Source organism: Empidonax traillii, unplaced genomic scaffold, assembly GCF_003031625.1.
Source record: "Empidonax traillii isolate 1590-97213 ecotype Southwest subspecies unplaced genomic scaffold, ASM303162v1 scaffold110:size1153230, whole genome shotgun sequence".
In the NCBI taxonomy this organism is placed as follows: Eukaryota; Metazoa; Chordata; class Aves; order Passeriformes; family Tyrannidae; genus Empidonax; species Empidonax traillii.
This window is the reverse complement of record NW_020955303.1, coordinates 1,032,794-1,050,073: the sequence shown is the minus strand read 5'-3', so window position 1 is coordinate 1,050,073 and position 17,280 is coordinate 1,032,794. Positions and strand designations below refer to the sequence as shown.

Here is a 17,280-nt window from a genome sequence, read left to right as displayed (position 1 = left end):
GAGGCTAAATTTCACTTATCTGCAGCGAGAATGCTGCATGTAGCCCATCGCCCTACTCCAGGCTGCAATGAAATATGGTGGGGTACTGGGCTATTGGGGTACTGATAGAAAATATATCTATTACCACTGATCCCATCTGCTGCAACACCTAATTCTCTACAGTCTTCTTAAAAAATAAGCTTATCAACACTCCCTACACAAAGATATGTATTTTTTTCACCAGGATAAAAGTAATTTTTTCACCAGGAAAAAATTTCTTTTACAACAAAATAAACCCTGGAATTAGGCACAAGTGGAAAAGGAGGAATTAAGGGGCTACATTACTGCAGTACAGACTTGCACTATGCACACTTGTCTATATATGTCTTGCAACTGTTCTGACACAGCTATTGTAAAGTGATTTAATCTGCTGCTTCTATTTTAAACTTGTCAGTGCTCTCCTTTTGATCTAGACCAACTGTTGAATTTTTTAATATTCAAACTTCATGAATTTGAGGACCAGCAGGAGAGTATTGACATATTGTTTGAAAATCAATGGTGTTTTACACCAAGGAGGTGCCAGTTCTTTGGGGATCTCAGTAAAAAAGGCACAGACACTCAAAGCTGGATGGATGATTTATTAAGGATGGAAATTATAGAGGAGGTGACAGCAATGTGATGTCCCTCTTGAAGCTGGGAAGTGCAGCTGTTGCAGAGTCAGATGAGCTCCTCGTTTTGGGTCATGGCACGCTACACAGCATTCCAGTTGGGGCTCACGTTTGCCAGTTTGTTCACTGGAATTCTTACGTACAGATTCATCCATCACTGACAGCTGTCAGGTTTGGAATCTGGACTCAGCTTTGATGAGTCCCTTGGATAGTGCACTCCAATACTCTTATCTCAATAAAGGTATGGTTCCCAGAGGTGCATATATTATTTGCAGTGCACAAGACTAGACACTACACATATAACTATGGTTGAACACATACTGAAAACATGCAAACTGGTTACCTGTGAATTTGTTAGATATATATCGGTAAGTTATGCTATGGTATAAAGTTCTTGTATGGTATCCAAAAGAAAAAAAGCACTTTTAAATACAGTGCCTCTTCTGGGCTCTCTGCTCTATTTGAGCAAGTAGTTTAATTGTGCTTTTCATCAGATGATGCTTTTATTTACTATTTGGTTTAAGTTTCAGAACAAGATTCTTTACCAAAGCTGAACTACCAAAAGCAGAATATACCACTGTCACATTTTTCCTTGTGTCAGTTTCAATTTGAATTGACTTCCAATTCTGATTTGCCTTGTTGCACGTGTTCTTGACAGGAGTATTTGGTACAGTTCTATGCTTTCCTGACATATATTAGCCAATGACCTCAATATTTAAAATGAGGCTTGAGTACCTTTGCCATAGCCAGTAAGAAAGGACTTCAGGATTCCCTGCTCCATCACATCAGATCAGCTCCCTCCTTACCCAGATTGAAAAGTAGGCCAAAGATGTTCACATTTTTCCAGGCCTTACAGAAGAGCTAAATGAGCATTGAAAACTCTTGCTATTTTTACAATGCCTTGGTAAACTTGCTGTGAAAAGGTACACTTACATGGTATCATTGTGGAATATCGTCTTTGCCAGAAAAATGATTTGATGTGAGCAGGCCCTGGCAATTGGTGAATGACAAATATTGTGATTTTGCCATTTTTTTTCCACAGTTTTTAAAGGAGAAACAAACTGACCTCTCTCAGTTCAGATAAAAACAATTTTCAGTAACTGGATTGAGAGGAATTAAACTTGTTTAGAAACATAACTGTGAATTAGTCTAGTTAATCACTTAAAACAGATTGGAATAAAATTCAAAAGATTATTCATTATCAAATCATAAATATATAAAATCATACAGAGCATAGCAGTCAACAGATCTGCATCAGGATTTCCAAGGTACAATATCTGATTTATAGAAGTGCAATGTTACATATTTAAGGTTCACTCCTCAATCCTGTTTTTTCATGTATAACTTCTTACCTTTCTCATTCCTTCAAATGAAACTTTTCAAGCTTTTTCTGCTTCTTTTTTCCTGCTGGACCCAAGCCACAGCGCATTGCTAACAAATGTAGGGGGAAAGCAATTCTTCACCTCCTCCTTACTTTTAAGGCTTGTTGGTTTACTCTTGACAAAACAGCAAATGGAAGCAGTTGTTTTCCTTTAAGATAACTGCAGTTTTCTGGGCAGAGAGACCTTACGCACACCACTGCAAGTATGAGGGTAGCTCTGCAGAAAGGAAGACCAAAGGGCAGCATGTCTAGATGATCTTTGACATAATCCCACAATATAAGGAGATGTCAAACTCAATCACTGCAAGAGTTTCATTCTTATTAACAGGATTTCGTATCTTCAGCCTAGTAAATGTGTTAGGAAAAGAGTATCCCCCATGATGGAGCACCAAATGAACGTGCAATAGCACTAAAGACTGCTGTCTGGTGCAAGCCCCTTACCCACTCCCATTAAAAACAATGAAGAGCCCTTTGGGTACACACCCTGCCAGTAACTGATCATATTTGTCATTTCAAATTTTGCTTCAGAGGGTTTAGAGTTGCTTAATTTGCAATCTCATTTGCAGACAGAAGAAGAAAGAAACAAAATCTGTAATTAAATCTGTTCCAGCAGCAGATTTCAGCTTCAGTTTTGCTGCTGTTTTAGCCACAAAATTCAAGCATTTATAAACTGGCATCATCCAGAGAATTCCTTTCAGTGAAGTAACAGCTCCATAAATCAGAGCTACCTGATAGCTGCCTTTTGAAATTACAACCAAATACAGTCTCAGTTCTAAAAGTGCAGCCTGTACTTCACAAAACTGTACTTCTTTAACAGTTCACATGTGTGCACACATAGTAAAAGGTATAGAACAAATTTATGCTTAAAGGTTTGTGTATAATAGAACAGCTAGATTAAAAGAAAAATATAAAATTCTTTTTGTTTCCAATTCTTAACATTCACTGTTGAGTACAGTTTGAATAACACTTATTTAAAATAAATTATTTGAAATTTTTTTCTCTCCTTTACTGAATAAAATTTTCTGCAGTACTCCCATTCCACATGAAGAACTTGAGCAGGTATATTTGCTTAATTTTTTCACAATTCCATTTCGGTATTTGGCCTTGCCCCTTACTGCAGTACCCCAGTTCCTGCCAGTTTCACATTTGGCTTTGGCCAAAAACTAACTTAATGTGCATAAATTTTTGTGATCTAAAACACTGTGATATTGAAGAGCTAAGCACTCATCCCTGGTAAGACAATAAACTCTCTTCCTTCTGTTGCAAACCTCAGCCTGTGTTTGCTCTACTGTTCTTGCCCTCCTGCTTCCTGCTGCTCAGTAGCCAAAGGATTAGTATTAAGCATTTCAAAGCCTTGTCTGTAAATTTCTGGATCCCATAACTGTAGAAGCTGATGAGAAAGTTCAATCACCACTGAACAGCAGGTCACCTACCAAGAATGCCTCCTTGTTTCTGCAATCTGTTATTTATTTATATTCTGTCTTTTCAATTGGAGTTTCAACTGTATGTCACATCAGGAGCTTAAATTCAGCTGACTTTGGAAAGACTTCCAATCTTAAGCTTTTAAACCCCCTTAAAACACTGACTTCAAGGAGCCAAATTACACAGGCACCTCTAAAACACTTTTCCAAATTTATTTTTTCCTTTTTTTCCCTGAAAATCCTTTTTTTTTTTAATTACAATTTTATCAATTTCTCTGCATTTACCTGTGTTACTGGAACAGGGGATGGGTTCGTGTTCCTTTATTGATCTTTTATATTTTTTTATTTTCCCTCCCAGCTCCTAATTTACAATCAGATATTCTTCCCCCTTGCCTGTGATGATTTTGCTGCGTGAGATAGACTTCATATTCCATGCATATTTGCATATTTCTAGTAAGAAGCTGATGTTTTGATTCAGTTATCCTATAAGCTGGGATGTATGTGGAGGGAGAAAGATGAGAAACCAGGAACACATGCCTGGAGTTTTCATTGGATCTTAGTGTACCAGTATTAACCTGATCTCCTATTTGTTCAACTTTTGAGTGTCTTTAGAAACTGAAATCGTACACCTGGTCAAGAAACTCACCAAAGGAAGTATGACCTTTTTTTTGTAATTAAAAAGATTGCTAGCAATGGCTAAAAGTCATTGCTGCCTGAGATGCTCAGCTTTCAAAACCAAAGCCTGTTGGTGCTACAGATTTAGGACACAACAGTCTCAGGATTTCCACCCCTCAGTCAAATATTCACAGGTCTCAGCACTGACCAGGACAGACAACTAAGGTCTGAGTCCCATCTCAGCAATTTCATCGCTCCATACAAAGACTACCAAAGAGGCACAGATCTTTTTCAATTTCTGTGCACTAATTTCTTTTTTTACAGTGATCTTTAGTATAGCCAAATATATAATTTTCAATTGTTAATTAGAAAGGGAATTAAACGTGCCCTTTTCAATCCAACAAACTATATAAACATTCATTTGGAGCATTCTGGTAGATGATGGCTACCGATGATAAAGTTTTCACAGTTATGAACTAGAAACTAAAAGTCAAGTACAATAAAAATTCAGTATTTGGAGATATTTTTATTAAGCATTTTAATAAAATATTCAATAGTAAAAACATCATGTGATGCACATGTAGTGTTTTTGGGCATGGATCTCAGACAAGGTACATGGTGATATTGATTTTACATCGAAATTCAAAATATATTCTCATTTATTACTTTACAAAGACTTATTTAGAAAAAATGTACAATACCAATATCTTTCAGAGGGAACAAAAATAGAAAAATAGAAATTCCTATTTTCATACACTATATACAATAAAAGCAAAAAAGACTGCCTTCAATTTAACCCGCAGCTTCTGAAATCATCTGGATGTGACCACTGTCCAAAGTTTTATAATATTAATTTAGTAGCTTGCTATAACAATTTTTTGTTGATACATTTATTCAAATATTCAGGTGAACTTTCATAAGTCAGTAGATGCCTTAATAAACTGTTTGCTTGATTGCAAAATTGTTTTATTTTTTCAGAATTTTTAAAGGAGATATCCACTAACCACTTTTAATATTGGTTCTGCCTATACACTAATCAATAAAGAACAATCTCCTGGTTTACAACATATAAAACCCAATATAATTTTTTTAGAGAAAATAATCAGTAATCAGAAAACTAGCAGAATATATTTGATGAAATTTTAAATGACAAATTGCATAATCTACTAAACATCCCTGAAAAACAGAAAAAAAGTCATGTACTATCAAAATAATAATCTGCTTACAAACAGATATTCCATCTTGATTCTGAACTTCATTAAAAACAGCTGTTTAAATATTAAGTAATTTTGCTCTGATGGAAAGCATTTGATTTGACAGGGATTTCTACATTAATAATCCTTGAAGAAAAATGTCCTGAATTATTTCTATGGACTTCTAAATGCAAAGTAACACAACCAACTCATTTTTCTAGTCCAGCAGAATTTTCAATCCATGATAGCACTGGATCAGTTCTGTATCCCTAAATTTAGTCATACAATCTGATTACATAAGATGGAAAAGGCAGATCTAAGGCAGTGCAATCTGACAGTACATTTAGCCAGATACATGAGAGCCTTTGAAAACGCAGACCCAGCTAATAACCATGTTACCAACTCTGGTACCCACCAGGGCCATCCTAAAAATCATTACCATCTGCCAAATGTCAATATTCATTTAACCATTTTACACCAGCTTACTTTCATGGCTTGACTTTTAGTGCTAATCATTACATGGTTATGCTCATAACCCCATCAGAATGTACAGCAACTGGTATAAGTAGCAGTTGCCTCAGTACTATTAAGAGGACGAGTTCTGTCTAAATATATGCATCAGTGCAAAATCAAAGAAGTCCCTAAAAACCAACAATCTCCCTGTCAAACTGGCTGAGAACAGTAACATAGGCCTGCACAAAGTAGTCTGAAAGAGTTTACTGAAGAGCTCCTTCTATCTTTGCTGACATTCTACAAAAATGAACAAGAAGCATAATTCTGACAACATTTTCTGAGTAAAACTCATCAGTTTACAGTAACCATCTAGCCTTTCTGAAGGATAGATGGGTACTAGATTGCTTCCATCAACCTGAGCCAAGCAGCTTCCAGTGAAAAGCTTAGCACCTCCACTTGCTCTTGCATCACAAAGCTGTAGTAAATACATCAAAGCATAATTCCCATTCACATTCATAAACAAACTAAAAATTCATATACATAGGTTGAATTTCTGAGAAAGGAACAAAGATTTCTTTTAATATAGTCTCACATCCCAACCACCCCCAAAAATTCCTTACTGGCTTACTTTCTTATAGCAATACATGACTATACAACATCTTCAGCAATTGTAGTGTCAAAAATTTGGTAACAAACTCGATGTTTCATTGCATCTCTGACATTATAGGACTTGATGAAGCATTCCAGCCATGGCAAGTCACCTACCAAAAGAACGCAAATTACTGTTCAATATTCGTTTCTAACTTTTATAAGAGATAAGTATAACTTGAGCAGGACCTTAACTATGATATCTAAATGTACACAATAGTTAATAGGAAGAAAAATTAATTACTAATTTTGACGTTCCAATTGGTGTCTCCAAAGTTTCCTGCAATATCTGAAATGGTGTTCAGGGACAGTATTTCAGGACTTGTCCTCTCTATCCCAGCACCCCCCAAAACACTTGGACCCAGTAGTAATTCCACAGTATGTAATATATATGTATATGTAAAGAGTTTCCAATAATTAAAAATTATTCTCCATGTGTCTCAGTGAGACAATTTCACTGGTCTCAAAGGGAAAATCCTTTACAACCTTTTGTAACAGGGAATTTTTTTGTAAGTTTGGTAAAGATTCCAGCGTGGTTGAAGTGGTCACTGACAGCCATGTACTGGGAGTATGCTTTGGAGGTCAGAGCTGCATCACATAACCAGTTACCTTGGGCATGTGCAGTTTAGGCAGAGCCACTTTCTGCCACAACACAAACACTGCACAAAAAGCTCTGTGAATGGATTTGGTTTAAGTATTTGCTCAATTTCCATGGATGTTTAAGGGATGGTCTAAACCAACATGTGCAATGGAGAGCAGAATATCACCCAAAGCATGTGCCATACGCTGAATTTCCTTTCAGCTTTCCGTAACGCACTGTGACATTCAGTACGAGGGTGCTCTGGTTAACTTCCACATGAATACAAATGACATGTTTGTGCCTGCACAGGCATGACTGCATTCACACATCACTGAACACTACATGAGAATTTATTGACCCATTACTTTTCAAAGGGAGTTCCAATATTAAAAACATGTACCAGAACAAATTAATTGGAACTCTGCTTACAGACTCCAGCCTTTCTCTGTTCTGAGTTTTGCCTGTGCATAAGTTGAACTCTAAGACTTTGCATATACAATAGCAGATTGAAGGATCCCTTCCCTTCCCACCCCACCCCCCTTTCAAAATAACAGCAAGCTGACCTAATTTTTTTCCTGGAGGACAGAGCATATTCATGGTCATCTGCATCTTTTCCTGAAGAAAACTGCTAGTTAAGATTTCAGAGGCAGGAATTTGGAAAAACTTCTCCTGGAAGAGAACAGAAAAGTATGAGGTATTGAAATAGGGGTCAGAAATCATTAGCCAGGACCCTGACTGTATGTTCTTTAAGCAACTGAAAATTAGGTAACATAATATAAGAGAATTTCAAAAACTGTTCAGATACAGAAAAAAAACAAACTAAAAAAAAATTAATAGTCTGCATTTCAGTCTGTATTTAAGTACAGAGCATTCAGGAACTACAGCCACCCAGACAGCACACATGTAGGTCTCTATACATAACTGGTGGATATTTCTCATAAACCTCCATTATCAGACAATGTTATGGCTGGAGAGGATGGCCAGTCCCCCTCAACAGTCCGTCGCTGCAGTGAGTAGAACATCTTCAGAAGTCACTTCAAAACAAGGGGCACTGCAACCTGGCTTCATATCAGTTGAACTCCCTTAGTGTGAGTTTCACTTTTTGACAGTTTCAGAAACTAGGAAGGAAGGCTTATACTGTGGGGTTCACAGCACACACAAAAAAAGAATGGAACATAAAATAGACATTTTCTGTGTATTATTAAACCACATGAAGTATGCCTAACAAAATTCCAATTTTATTCTTTCCAAGTTTGTTACTTGATTTTCTATCTCTAAAGGTTCATCATAAGTTCTCAGAGTGAGCTAAGGTTTTTGATGGCAATTTGTCATTTTTGTTAAAAGATACAAACACAGAATAATTCTGCCTTTGTATAATTTTTGTATGACACATTTATTGGCAGTGATCAGAACTTAGCAGCTAATCCAGCAGCAAAACTGACTCAGATAACTGCTTTTTCTTTCACTCTTCCAATTCTTCTCACTATAAAACTTTTTGATTTTTTCCTTCACTGACTTTTTTCCTATATAGAGAGAAGGAAATAAAAGAACTGAGTGTGTTCCTACAGAAGTGCAACTGGAAGCTAGTGTACAGCTGCACTTCAAAGCAGCCCAGTTCCTTCTTAGGTGGTGCTGAAGGACTGAAGTTTAGGTTTGGAAGATACTGACTTGTCTTTGAAGTCCTTTCAGCAAGAATATGAGCAGCTGGCACTGTGGAAGAAGTCATGTTTTTTTCCTGTAGCTAAACTGTAGTTCTGAGCAGTATCTGACAAGAATGTGAGCCACCCCGAAGTAGAAATTTTTGGAATTCTGCATCAAAAGATGGTTTAAAATCTTTTCCTCCACCTTCCTTTTGCAGTTTAGTTTCTCAATATATATAAAGGAAAAAGGTCAGTAGAAGGAAAACATGACTACCTGAAATTTGTGTACTTTAAGAAAACACGCTTATATTTTTTTCCCAGTATTACTTTTACTTACAGCCTTAAAATTAAACAAGGAAAAGTATTCTCATCAAAGTCCTATTCAAAGTCATTTAGTATAATGGTGGAAAGATATATACACATTAAACAGTATTGCAGTGTGGAAAAATAATCCCACTAAACTCTTCTTCTGTCCCGTTTTGTCACACCCAAATTGAAGTGTGTCCATTCTTCAGTGTCTTGGGTAGCAGGAATGGTCTTAAGTAGCTTCACAGAAAACTGAAGGTAGGTTAATTTTAAGATTAATAAAGTAGTTAAATAAACTGCTTCTGAAATCAAAGACAAATATCTATACGGATATAGCTGAGTTCTGCCTAGGAAAGGAAGGCCCCTTTACCTTGTGGTCATATGAAACAAAAAAATCAATCATTACCGAATGGAAAGATCCTACTGGCAGTTAAAAAAACAGAGGTAATGAGATTTTAAACTAATCCAGAAGTTACCTGCATAAATCCTGAAACACTCTCATCATTCACACAGCATTCAGGCCGCATAATTTAACATTGCCAATAATGAAGAAATAATGTAGAAGAGTCTATGGAAATACCAAATAATCTATATACAAGCTTCTGTTTTGTCATTATGCTTTAATATTCTATACTCTGTACAGTATTACCAGCATTTTACCTGTCCCAAAAAAACCACTTCAGGTAACATATAATGAATATGTGTGTACAAACACTTGCTGTTTTTAAAACAAATCAAAACCAAACTGACATAATCTGTAGAGTCTACCTTTACCTAGATCTACTTACATAATCAAAAAGGTATGCATTTACTGATCCTGTTCCATCAACCAGAGTAAACTTCATAATAAAAACATACTGGAGAAGTTCAATGCCTAAAACTGAAGAAAAAAAAACAATTTATGTTTCTTGGAGTGAATATGCAAGACAAACTATAACAAGTCAAGTTAACAACATCCCTCCTTTATAGGTAACCGACTTTGAATACTCTCATTAAAAGTATAAACTGACAGACCAAAACACAGTGCCTGTGAACAACAAAATGTCATTTGTATTTTAAGACCACATTGCAATTTGCCTGTAAGCACTGTAATAAATGAGCCTATAAAGATTAAGTACTTATTCTCATACTAGTGAACAAAAGCTAGTATGGGAGATTTGCTTGGATCTTAGATTCTACCTTTGTAGGATTCTCCTACTCCTATTCTTTTATCCAAGGAAGATTAAAGCAGAGGTGCTCTTAATTCAGTGATAATAAGAATGCATTCCACCTGAAAACTATCTTCTGAGGAAAACGATTTGTTTCATATGATATGGGAAAAGCTACTAGGCAGTTTTTCAGAAAAAAACTTTGCTGGCAGTTCCAAAAGTATTCCAGCTTAGAGTAAATGACTATAGTCACTTTCTCACTGGCAGCAGTAACTGTTATGCTGCAAACATAAAATAACTTAAACATACAAAGTTACCACAACTCTTTTGCTGTAGTAGGTGTAGGTGTACCCACACTCTTTTCTGAGTAAATCTACTTAAACTGGGAGTCATTTTGTGTTCAACTGATCTACTCACAGGTTATAATTTAGTCTGAAAACACAGACGATAGAAGAAAAATATACATAAAATACTGTAAATATCAGGAAGCATTAATCAATACTGGTTTTACTTTGAGAATAAAACGTCAATCATTGCCAGTTATATATTACTTTACATTTATAACAGTTTATTCAGAGAATCGCTTTATTGCTCAATTAGTTTTTTTCTTTTATAAAATCTTTACCAAACTTATGTACTGCTACCTATTATGACAACATGTTAGAACATGAATCAATAAACATGAAAACATTCTCTTTCCCTAATGTACTGTAAAATTTTAAGCTCCACTTCCAGCTTTTTAACATGTTGACTGCATGCAGTAACACAAGGAACACACGAAGCATAGAACACACATAAATGTTGTGGTATAATGCCTTTCATTTGAATATTATTTCTTGAAGATTCTCTGGAATATGCTTAGCCTAAGGCTTACAGAATATAAAAGTCTAACTTTCACGAGTCATTAACCAAGACTCTCTTTAGTTCAGGTCAGAAAAACTGTATCTTTAAAAGGAAAAAGCAAGAATAACTTCTAGGATTGCAAGCATATACACAGTTTAACAACATCTGCAACCAAAAATCATAACATCTGTACTACGATAGGTGTTACTACTGACACTTATGGTAAAAGAAACTATAAAGCGTATCCTTTAATTCATACGGCAATAGTTCCAAAAGTAAGTATGTTACTTCTACTGGTAAAAGGTGAATAAATTTTACAGCATTATATTCAACGTGACCATAAATTACATGCTTTCTGTAAAAAACTACAACCCAGAACTGCAACCCAAACTATTTCACATACACACTTCAGAATTCAAGGTATTTCAGGACAGTATCACATCAACTGACCTTGTGCTATTTCAGTTGGTTCCCATGATGGTTGCTGTTCTGCTGCAATGGAACTTAGATTCTTGATAGGCTTTGGAGCCGAACACTGCTTGCACCTACCATTTAAAACAAGATAATGAGACTAATCAACAACTGATCTATTTATACTAAAGTTTCTGCACAGAAAATTCCCTGAGAAGAAATAAATCTGGAAAATACCACCACAGTGAATACACAGGAGGAAAAGTACACATCAAGGCTGAGAGAGTTGGGGGTTGTTCAGCCTGGAAAATAGAAGGCTCCGGCAAGACCCTACTGTGGCCTTTCAATATATAGAAGGGGCTTATAAGAAAGACAGGATAGACTTTTAACCAAGGCCTATCGTGACAGGACAAGGAGCAGCAGTGTTAAACTGAAAGAGGGTAGATTTAGATTGCACAGAAGGAAGAAATACTTTACAGTGAGAGTGGTGAGGCACTGGTACAGGTTATCCAGAAACACTGTGGATGTCTCATCCTGGAAGTGTTCAAGTCCAGGATGGATGAAGCTGAGAAACCTGTTTTAGTAGAAGGTGACTCTTCCCAGAGGGTGCCTGGATTAGATGATCTTCAAAGGTCCCTTCTAACCCAAACCATTCCATGATTCCAAGATCAGTACATTGCTAAACATATATTCATATTCACTACTTTTCACTTTGTAAAAGCAGGAATGAATCTGAACTTGTAGCACACACTAAAACCACAACAGGATTTGAGGAGAAATTTGGCTTTGCCTATGTTGAGAATATTAACTATGAGTTATTAGAACAATCTATTTTACTACCGGTGTATTTACACCAATAAATAAATAAATTTTACATGTGACATAGTGAGCAAACGCTGCAAGTGGATGAAAATATTGAAGAACTGTTTCCATTTGCCTCAAGGAATAAAATTACAGAACTATTTTTCCAAATAAGCTTTTCTGCTACTATATTACAGTTAGAACTTGAAATAAACATCTATTACCTTTAAGAATTATATGCAAAGCATGTCATAAAAATCAATAGAACTACTTGTGCTTCAGTGATATAAAATCAAGCTCAGCTAAGTCACTTTTTTCCTTTAAAAAATCCACTCAAACTCCAATAAAGTAACTTTGCTGTGAATTTTGCTTTTTATATGCAAGTGTCTGCTTATTTATATATATATATACATATGAATATACATGCATATGCACACACATAAAAATTCATTCTACTATACGGAATCTTTTTTAGACTTTGCTAAGTGTATGCCACTGATAAAAAAAGCACATGAAACATTGTTCTGAAATGTCAGCATCCTTGTGAGGCTCCTTCCTAAATATCATCTAAACAATCACAGAATATTTTATAAAGCTTTTTACAAAAAGCTTTTACAAAAAGTTTTTAAACTTTGACAATCCAGCCATTTGAAGAGAACAACATCTGAAGGCGAGTTGTGTGTAGCTTGGGAAATATATGGATTATGAAAGTGCAAGGGGAAATACTTTGTATTGGTGAAGATCCTGTCCCAGTAGGAGTACCCATATACTGCCTTTATTTAAAGAAGTTGCAGACAGCCATATCTGTAAAGGTCAAAACATTATATGACAAAGAGTAATAATAACCTGCATTCATTTTATGGACGGCCCTTATGGGAAACTTTAGGGTTCACATGAAACATGCAATATTTGTGCATAGAAATTTTTTTACTGCCTACAGACCTGACGTAGTGCCCCACTGCACTGTGCTCTGCTTGAACTTATTAGGACTGCTGAGAGAGAGATTCAATAGTTTGCATGAAGTACCTGGTATTTCTGAGCCCAGCAACTGCACGTTGCTGGGCAGTACTGGGAGAACACACTGCTGTTAGTGCTCAGATCACAGATATCACACCGAGATGTAGGTACTGCATTCCACAGCCTTGGAACTGTGGAATTCAGAAACTCGTCGTCTCTACAGTTAATAACATCCACAAATAGGTAAGGCACTTTGCAGTGCTGAGGATCACAATAAATGACAAATAGTAAGGATAGGCTGTCCAAAATCCCTTACCTCTTGCAAAACCCAAGCTTTCCCAACACTAAGAATGAGAGAGAATGAGATGTAGGCTGTCCTGAGATAATTTGCTGGGTCTCTAAATATTATCTACTAAATTGTTAATATATACAAAAAACAACCCAGCATACAGTTTTAAAAGCAACATGTGTTTTGACTTCAAGTGAGATCAGAAAATGGGAGACCTGGACTAAAAGCGGTAGATTTAGGTGCTTTAGGTACTAGATACTGCACATCATGCTATGTAATTTGCATCAAAGAATCTTTGGGTAAGTTAACCCTTGAGCAAAGCAAACTGAATTACTGAAGAAAACGGTATCTATTACTGCAACTACTGAAATATCAACAAATACTTTTAACCTACCCATAATATTTTACATTCCCTTGTAAAAGAAAAGGAGCTGACAGATCTAATAATTCCAGATCATCCTCTGTTGATCTCACAGGAATAACACACTTAAATCTTTTTGAGAGCTTCCAGACTTCTTTTGATGTTCCACCTATTAAAAATAGAAAAACATGGTTTCTTAAACTGTAATCAGGAATAAATCGAACAACTTGTAATTCTTGGCTGATTAGACACTGATTTCAAGACCTTCAAATAATAATTGAGATCCACCACTGAAAACTCAAAAAATAGCCCAACACCTTCGCACTCTTACTCAACAACAGACTCAGAAAAGAATCAAAGACTGACATTCATAAAAGCACATGCCTTAATATCTCCCTCACAGCTATCACTGTAACCAAGAAGTTGTGTTTAGTTAGCATCACTTTCATATAACTTCTCCTATGATTTTACTAGCAATTTTCTTGGAAAAAAACCCAAATCAACCAAACTGGCTTTTTATGCTCATATACCCACATATAAACATACTTAGAATCATAGAATCAGCTGGGTTGGAAAGGACTTCTGGGATCATCAAGTCCAAACCTTGATCCAACACTGCCGTGGTTACTAGACCATGGCACTAAGTGCCACATTCAGTCTCATCTGGATGAGATGGACAGAGAATCCACCACTTCCCTGGGCAGTTAGCACTTCTCTTAGTTGCTGGCAATTTAATATCTGAGTTATATTGCTCAGTTGTTACGGGAAAATGGAGTAGAATTCCTCCCCCCTTCCCCCACTCTCACAAAGATAAGGTTAGATTAAAATCAGTTTGGAACATGTCAGAAATAAAGCAGCTATCAGAACTAGCTGAATACAAAACAAAGCAGAAAACAGAAGGGGTTTTGTCATCGACCCCTATACAAAGGACCACCTGACATATGTTTGCTTAGTCACACCACTACTTAACCACAACTGAAGACTTTAAGTCTGAATTATTATTTATTTTATTATTCATTATTTTTATTACATTTAAAAAGTCCTCAACAGTATTCTTGCTAAATTGCTTTGTTTGAAAGTCAGTGGCTATTTCACTTCTCCGAGGAAATCTCATAAAAAACACAACAAACCAAAAAAACTCACGCTGAAACTCTATTAATCTGAAACAACACTGACATCCAGAGGCTGACAAAGTTAATTGTAGGCTTGTATTACCAGAAGCCTTTCAAAACTTCTCTACATCAATACTAAAACCAGGTTTGTTTAGAAGACTCGATGAGTTTTTAAGTCAGAACTTATAAAAAAAATATGCACAACTAGAAAAAAAAAAAAGATGTTAATTTTAGCATGATCAATAATAAACATTTTTATTATACAAATAAATATTACAAATAAATATTACAAGACCTTCAAAGATTAACCTTTCCTATTTGCACAACAGTAACTTACAGTTCCAGGCAAGTTCTTCTGTTCTTTGAAGATGCCTTTATCATCATCACTATTTACACAGGATACAACTTCAGCATATCTTCACTTTGTACATCCTCAGAGTAGACATTGTACCATAAGAACTGGTATATGTGCAGTCTACCTTACCTTCTATCATAAGCAAGGTATTTTCAGGCTGTTGAAGCAATTCATCATGCCTTACGAAATGGATAACTATTTTCCTTTGCTTCTGGTCTTGCGTAGTCCACATTACAGAATCATACCAGGATGCATTGTGCAATTCTGGGTTTGGGGCAGTAATGGCAGAGCGTTGTAAAATAAAGTCAAACTCATCTCCATCTGGAACTTCTTGCCTAAAACATTTCCAAAATGAATAAGTAAATTTTAACAGCTTCTCCTTAGGCAACCTATCAACAAGGATGACAGTACTCCAAATAAATATTAGAATACAGTCATAAGAGTTAAAAGTACATATAGGAGAAATATCCTCATTGTTTTATCAGTTTAAACATTTAGAGTTGTATAGTATATAATGACTTTTCATGTTAATACATATGTTAAGTTATGCCAACTTATCTAGAAGTAGAAGTAGCCTAGTGGCTTCATATACACACACATACATATATATACGTATCCATGAAAGGCCAAATAATATCAGCTTTATGTGATTTCAGCTGGGCCTTAAAAGGGCCACACAACTGCACACCACTTCATCAGAATGAGTGAAAAGGCTATATAAGCTTATATAATTTCAAGATTCATGTTTTAGTAAGAGAAGGACAGCAGGGCCATTTTCTTGTTTCAGTGATGTTTGCATCTGATAAATCTTGATTGTGCAAAAATTTACAAAAGGTTAGGCAAAAGCCAATGTCCCATCATTAAAGAAAGCAATAGTTTACATCAGTAACAATAAAGCTGTTTGCTTGGGACTGATGTTAAGTCAGGCAAAAAAAATGATACAGGATTCAGATGATCATGAATAGCACTTCAGTGCATGCCACTCAGTAGTTTAATCAAAAATAGGTAATTTCAAATGAACTTTCTTTCATTTTTAAATAAATATACAGCAGAGGTGGCATATGATTATTAGAGTATTATTTGATACAGTGACAAACAGCATTAAAAGGGAAATAACAATGATACAATGGTCAGTGAACTCACAGAGGTCAGAAAAAGAGGACAAAAATAACAAGGTGAATAGTGTGGATGTCCCATCCCTGGAAGTGTTCAAGGACAGGCTGGATGGGACTCTGAGCAACTTGGTCTAGTGAAAGGTACCCCTACCCACAGGGCGGGGGTTGGACCAAGATGATCTTTAAGGTCCCTTCCAACCCAAGCCATTCTATATTTTTGGATCCAGAATAGATGCCTTGTCTGGGAGATGCACTTTAGTCAAAGATATTTTACTCATTTACTTAGAGACTATCATACCTCTTTGCATATCTGATTTTAAAACTTCAATAAAGAAACAGGTACTTAAATACAACTTTGGTATGGAAAAACTGCACTGCTGCATTTGAAAATAAAGAAAAATTATTGTTTTGAGAGCTCTCAAAGGATTTTTAAATGGAACTCATCGATGATTTAAAATTTTCCTCCCTATTATCAGTGAATTTCAATTACATTCAGCTCATTTTACACAAAAGAGATGAAAACATGCTGAAAATCTAAGCATCCCAAAACACATAGAACAATTTCTAATTACTTATACTGTGTGAAACACTTACAACAAGTTGCATTTGGAACAATGGAGTTTAACAGACTGATGAAGCTTCTGGGGTTTATAGGTTCTCAGCTTTGCTCTAATGCGATACTGTTGAGGAGCTGTGCTGTTCATAATGGTTTTCAGTTCTGTGTTATTCAAATGTTGATGATCTGTTAATACTGCAAAACAACACACACACACAAAAAGCACCATGTATACCTATTAAACACCATAATATTTGGAGTATAGGAAAGGGCAACTGCAGGTCTGCATTTCTCCTTAATTTCCAACTTTTCTTTCTCTCCCAGTTTTATCAATATCTCCTCAGTTTTATCAATACATGTTACTACAGTCTGTAAGATAAATCAAAACAGGCTGCAGGAGCATGGCATACCTCAGGGTCCAGAAATTCAATATGCAGAAAAAACAAAT

At 35.8% G+C, this 17,280-nt stretch overlaps 1 protein-coding gene across 4 annotated transcripts in view; it reads right to left on the bottom strand.

The window, feature by feature from the left end:
* Positions 1–17,280, bottom strand: part of POT1 (protection of telomeres 1) — an 83,381-nt gene that overhangs the window by 15,296 nt on the left and 50,805 nt on the right. Inside the window, exons 16-22 of one of the 4 annotated variants that reach the window (XM_027882702.1) lie at positions 16,871–17,027; positions 15,291–15,496; positions 13,728–13,863; positions 11,326–11,420; positions 9,673–9,764; positions 7,502–7,607; positions 4,584–6,471 (exon numbers count right to left, since the gene is read on the bottom strand). In XM_027882702.1, the coding sequence (XP_027738503.1) occupies positions 6,359–6,471; positions 7,502–7,607; positions 9,673–9,764; positions 11,326–11,420; positions 13,728–13,863; positions 15,291–15,496; positions 16,871–17,027 (905 nt within the window). In that variant the 3' untranslated portion in view covers positions 4,584–6,358. Of the gene's footprint in view, positions 1–4,583; positions 6,472–7,501; positions 7,608–9,672; positions 9,765–11,325; positions 11,421–12,722; positions 12,892–13,727; positions 13,864–15,290; positions 15,497–16,870; positions 17,028–17,280 lie in introns of those variants that run through there. The other 3 variants (XM_027882703.1, XM_027882701.1, XM_027882704.1) reach the window with 3 other exon arrangements.